The sequence below is a fragment of the Hesperophylax consimilis genome, chromosome 1 (assembly GCF_061612785.1).
Source record: "Hesperophylax consimilis isolate HC1 chromosome 1, BYU_Hcon_1.0, whole genome shotgun sequence".
NCBI classification, from domain to species: Eukaryota; Metazoa; Arthropoda; class Insecta; order Trichoptera; family Limnephilidae; genus Hesperophylax; species Hesperophylax consimilis.
The window spans coordinates 21440624-21446623 of NC_142836.1; the positions used below are offsets into that span (position 1 = coordinate 21440624).

Genomic DNA, 6000 nt, shown 5'->3' on the forward strand with positions numbered 1-6000 from the left:
TGTTTTAGTTTTTTATTATTGTGACAGCTGTTTCGGCTTACAAGGCCATTTTCAAACTGTGGTTAGTCCACATTGAGACGACGTTTTTATACTATTTCAAATGTAAATTTTGAAGGTGCATACATTGATTTATTACTGGTTACACCGATGACATGATCTATTGTTGGTTAAACCAATCTATGTTTTCCCCTCAGTAAATGGTAATGGGTTCTTAATTATTTACTAATGACTTTATTGCTATGAATTATTTGGGTGCATTATACTGCTTGGGTTTTGTGAAAATACTAAGAAGTGGTGAGTAAATTATTTTCCGTACTTTATTAATTAGTGTTAAATTTGGGTCATTCGTTCGTTTATTGATTTCTAATTGTTCAAGTAAATTTAATCTAATGCCCTTTTTTTCTATATGCAATGGTTTAGGACCCTTGTTGTTAAGTGGGGTATGATTATTCACCAAGAGATGTTCTGCGAATTTTGAGGATGTGTTTTTATTATTATAACATCGTATATGTTCTTGGAATCTAGTTGAGAATGCCCTCCCCGTTTGTCCGATGTAAGTGGCGTTACAATCGGCGTGGTCACATTTTAATTCATATATGCCACTGTTATTGAGTATAGGGATTTTACTTTTAGAGTTTTTAAGGCTTGTTCCTAAATTATTGTTTGTTCGAAAAGCTATATTTAAACCACATTTTTTAATTTCTTTTGCAATTTTTTCAGATATTGGGCCGAGGAATTCGAGACATGCAAATTTTTCTATATTTTTGTTATTTACCGGATATATTAAATTGATTTTATTTTTATATTTCTTATTTTTTATTATTTTTTCAATGTTATTTGCCTCATAGCCGTTATTAATCGCGATCGTTTTTATCGTTTCCTTTTCTTTTACATAAGCTTTATTGTCTAAGGGAATGTTAATGAGTCTATGTACCATTGAATGGTACGCTGATAATTTATGAGACCAAGGATGATTTGAATTTGAATTTATTGTTGTATCTGTAAAAGTTGGTTTTCTAAATATTTCAAAGGTATGTTTATTATTACTTTTACCAATTGTCAGATCTAAAAAGTTTATTTTACCTTCAATCTCATGTTCAACTGTGAAGCAGATTTTATTATTAACGGTGTTGGCCCAATTAGTAAAGATATCTAACTGTCGGTTGGTACCATTCCTCAAGTCATTAGTAAATAATTAAGAACCCATTACCATTTACTGAGGGGAAAACATAGATTGGTTTAACCAACAATAGATCATGTCATCGGTGTAACCAGTAATAAATCAATGTATGCACCTTCATTTGAAATAGTATAAAAACGTCGTCTCAATGTGGACTAACCGCAGTTTGAAAATGGCCTTGTAAGCCGAAACAGCTGTCACAATAATAAAAAACTAAAACACTTGCAGAACTTAATAATAATATTATCAAATTTAATCTAAATTAAATTTATAAAAAAAAAAAAAAAAAAAAAATATACAGGGTGTCCGGAAACTCGTAGTACAAGCGGGAAACTGGTGAATCTACATCACATTTGGAGTCGATTTTGTAGTATTTTTTTTTTGATTTGAGCTTTCGTTATCGAGTAAATCGAGTTAGAAGTTGATTTTTTTTTTTTTTTTTATCAAATTCTTATAAATTATTACTGAAGATCAAAGTACCCAACTAATTAAAACTATTTGAAAGTAAAACAAATGAAGAATCTCGGATTTGAAGCATTATTTTGAAATCACCCTTCATTTAATCCGGTGTAATCATAAAATATTTCTGCTCTGCAGGGTTAAAACATCTGTTGTTCAACCCTAAACACCAGAAAAAACTTTAACCCTAAAATAGCCGAAAATTATTTTTTTTTGTTTTTTTTTTTTTTTTGTGAAAATGCTCAAATCAAAAAACTTTATGTTTATTTGGGTTCCCCATGTGGTGTAGATTCTCCAGTTTCCCGCTTGTACTACGAGTTTCCGGACACCGTGTATAAATACTGTTTATAACGCAAATGTATAAAATTTAAAAAAATAAAAAACTTGGGAAACCTAAAGGTTTCTAACGTGGCAAAACTATTTTGAGCACTTTTTTATGTAGTCATTCTTTTAAGTTTTCACTTATATTATGTACTTGATAAATAATAATATTATCTACCTATTTCCAGAGTTATCTAGACTTCCAGAATTATTAGTATTACTATTCTTTATATTTATTTTTCATATATTTCTCTCTTTCCTTTCAGGGATGCTGAACCATATCAGGAAATACCCGGAGACGATTCTGGCGAGGAAGCTACTGAAATCGAATCGGCAGCGGTGGCATCATGAGATACCTCCAGGAATGGCATCACAAGATGACAACCTCCGTGTCGCAGCGGCCTACGCATTAGACCCTGAGTCTGAATGCGCATGTTCAATCACATTGAACCCCAAAATACGCATATTAATATGAAATTCTCATTTGATAAATTATGAGCTATCGATGTTTAGTTTGATGGGCCTTATTAAAATGGCTCGACATCTGTCATCAGGGACATTAATAAGTGTAAAATTAGTTCTATTATATTGCATTGTGTTTGTATTATTATAATATTATGTGGAAATTATGGGAATTTGTGTACCGCACAAGTGTCGCAACCGTTTGGATCCAGTGAGACTATGGCTTCGCCAAATGGGTTATGTTTTGAGGCTGAAGGTAAGACGAAGGTGGGGAAGTACCTGGCTATTCAGATCTAGTCATCAAACACGGCTGAAGCCATTTCAAGCAATGTTTCAATTCTGAATGGAGGTCTTTCACCAGGGCGATACTGATAGTTTCTTCCTCTATGGAAGAATGTAATGTGAAGAAAGACAAAAGCAAACCACTCTTAGGAATAATTATATTTTACCAGGATAATTTTATAAATTTATTTTCTTGTTGCAAACAATAATGCATGTTGCTTTATTTTTTGACAGTTAAATTGTACACTGCGAAGGGCCATATGAAGATAATAATTAAAAAAATATTACGATGAAAAAATGTTACAATACTCAAAATATAACAGTGATTGATATTAAAAAAAAAAACAGTTAATGGAGTCTGTACAATTAACAACAAAGATCTCAAATAATTCCATTTTATTTTTGATACTTATTTGTTTGAATGCAATACTAAAAAAATTAGTTAAAGCGTCTTAATATTTAACGAAGATCTCAAATAATTCCAGTTCATTGGTTGTATTTGTTTGTATGTAATAATAAAAAAGTACAATTGAAATTTGGACTTGAATACATAGTCATTAATTTGAACCAATGAATTTAATTTAGTTTTACATCTCATTTAGGTAAGTAATTTTTTTTAACAATTTTAGAGTGACTGTTTTTCCAATGTGAATGCCTCCAACAGCGGAATGTTGCTACAACCATATTGTGCAACATGTTGATGTGAATGCCTCCAACAGGGGAATGTTGCTACAACCATATTGTGCAACATTTTGATGTGAATGCCTCCAACAGCGGAATATTGCTACAACCGTATTGTGCAACATTTTGATGTGAATGCCTCAAACAGGGGAATGTTGCTACAACCATATTGTGCAACATGTTGATGTGAATGCCTCCAACAGGGGAATGTTGCTACAACCATATTGTGCAACATTTTGATGTGAATGCCTCCAACAGCGGAATATTGCTACAACCGTATTGTGCAACATTTTGATGTGAATGCCTCCAACAGGGGAATGTTGCTACAACCATATTGTGCAAAATTTTGATGTGAATGTCTCCAACAGGGGAATGTTACTACAACCATAATGTGCATCATTTTGACTCGTGTTTGGCCTAATATTGTAAATGGGCATTTTCGTCAAAATTTGGACACATTCTGTTACTTTTAAGTTTCTACCAATACTGGATTACCAAAAGTCAGGTTTCGTTTTTCAGTGCAGAATGTATTGAACTAACTACAATAATATTATCTACTCCCCATTTCCCAGAATACTAATGGAGGGTAGTAATGTGGATTCTTCAGTGAACATCTTAAATTTATCACTTAATAAATACAAAAGATTGTTGCTGTGTCACTAAATGTGGTCATCTAATGGAACTAATGGATTCTTTACCAGGTGTGTTTAACTTGTTTTTTTTCACTGTTGGTCCAAAACCTTCCATGTAGCATCAAACAAATAACCGACATACTTAAATTTAAATTATCACTAAAAACATTTCTTTTAAACAAATGTCACGACACCTTAAATGAATAACTTACATAAATTAAATACCTCTGTATTTTATTTTTTATTTACTTACATTTGTTAACATGTAATTGTTGGTTATGTAATATAATGTGTATTTGTTGGGTTAGCTGGAAGAAATAGGATGTAACCTATAAGCTATACCCTTTGTACTCTGTATTTTTGTGTAATAAATATTTTTTTTCAATATTGAATTTTGAAAAATTTATGTAAAAACAATATTTTCCAAAATATATTATGCAAGTTATTTAAGTCAGAACAAAATTAATCTTACAACTAAAATTAAATACAAAATTAGACTTCGTTTTTGATTGTAGAAATGGGACATGGTAAAAGCATGTTTTCTTTTGAATATTAATTTAAAAATAAATCCAGGTTCGACAGTTATATTGAACTGACAACATAAATTAAATTAATAAATTTGCGTGTTAAAAATATATAACTTCCAATATTGTATAATACATGACTGTGATATGTTAAAATGTTAAGTTTATATGTACATACCTAGTATGTACATATAAACTTAACATTTTTATAAACAATTTTCGTCTTATTTCTTATACCATAGAAGTAGGCATATTCTTATTTTCTTACAACAGGCTTATACCTACCAACTATCATGTTTCCATTTGATTTTTGCTTGCTTTTATATGTCAAATGGTGAATGTTATATTATTGCTTTTACTATTCTATACTTATAATATTTACAATATTTTTTATATAAACTATGTAAAATATATATGTAAAATGACAGACCGAACGCCCTCGATTTAACAGGCCACGATAACCATCTATATTTTGTTAACAATACATATTCTTATTTTTGTACAACAGGTTTATACCTAAAAATAATTATTGTATGCATTTACTATATACTTGCTGTTATAATATGTCAAATGGATATGGTTATATGTATTATTACTGTTACTATTGTGAACTTACAATCTTCAGAATATTTTTTTTTATGAACTATGTATGTAAAAGCCCAATTGGCATATAAATAAATAATCCAATGAAAATCGTGGGAATTCGAAAATGCCCATACTTATTATGGCCGATGTTTTTTTGTATGTCAACTGCTTTAATGTGTCCAATTTCATAGCAATGCGTATATGTCCGCGTGTGTGTACGTGATTGCCACCAAAAGTTGATGGAATGCATTGTCATCGACATCGAGCCTATCTGCCGAGTTTCAGCTCGATCGGATGTTGGGAAGTGAATTTTTTTCACTTCCAAGATTTGTATTCATAAATTCAAATAGATGTATTTAATAACCAATCAAAATCGTGCGACATGACAAAAATGCAATGTACAAACTTTGACGAAAATGCCCAAATAGTACCATAGTAAATAATAACACAATGATTCGGATGTGATGAAGTATGTACATACCACTGTGGAAAGAGTCGTATTGTCTTTATTGTATTTTTTTTATTTGTACACATGAAAATCTCATATCAATTGAATGTTTTTATTCAACTCTCCTTGGGATTCTAACTCACTACAGCCCAGTTTCAAGGATTCTATAATAATTTCATTTTAGCAGATCCTGTTACATTTAACTTCAATGTTTATATGATTACATACGTACCTACATGTATTTTAGTTATTTTATTTTATTATGTATTTTAGCACCTATGTTTTCAATCACTAATATTTTAATTTTACAACTATAAAAAAATTACTGTTTTGATAAAATATCGAGCATATATTTGTGAAGTGTTGGGTTATTTATTGAAATATAATAATGCATTGTGGTTTTACAATCAAAATACTGAATTTAAC

At 30.4% G+C, this 6000-nt stretch overlaps 1 protein-coding gene across 1 annotated transcript in view; it reads left to right on the top strand.

Annotated features, from left to right (window-relative positions):
- Ctns (lysosomal cystine transporter cystinosin) overlaps positions 1-4353 on the top strand; it is a 44058-nt gene extending 39705 nt beyond the window's left edge. Inside the window, exon 9 of the mRNA XM_089651506.1 lies at positions 2227-4353. Coding sequence (XP_089507632.1) covers positions 2227-2311 — 85 coding nt within the window. The 3' untranslated portion in view covers positions 2312-4353. The remainder of the gene's footprint in view (positions 1-2226) is intronic.
- Positions 4354-6000: the final 1647 nt, after the last annotated feature.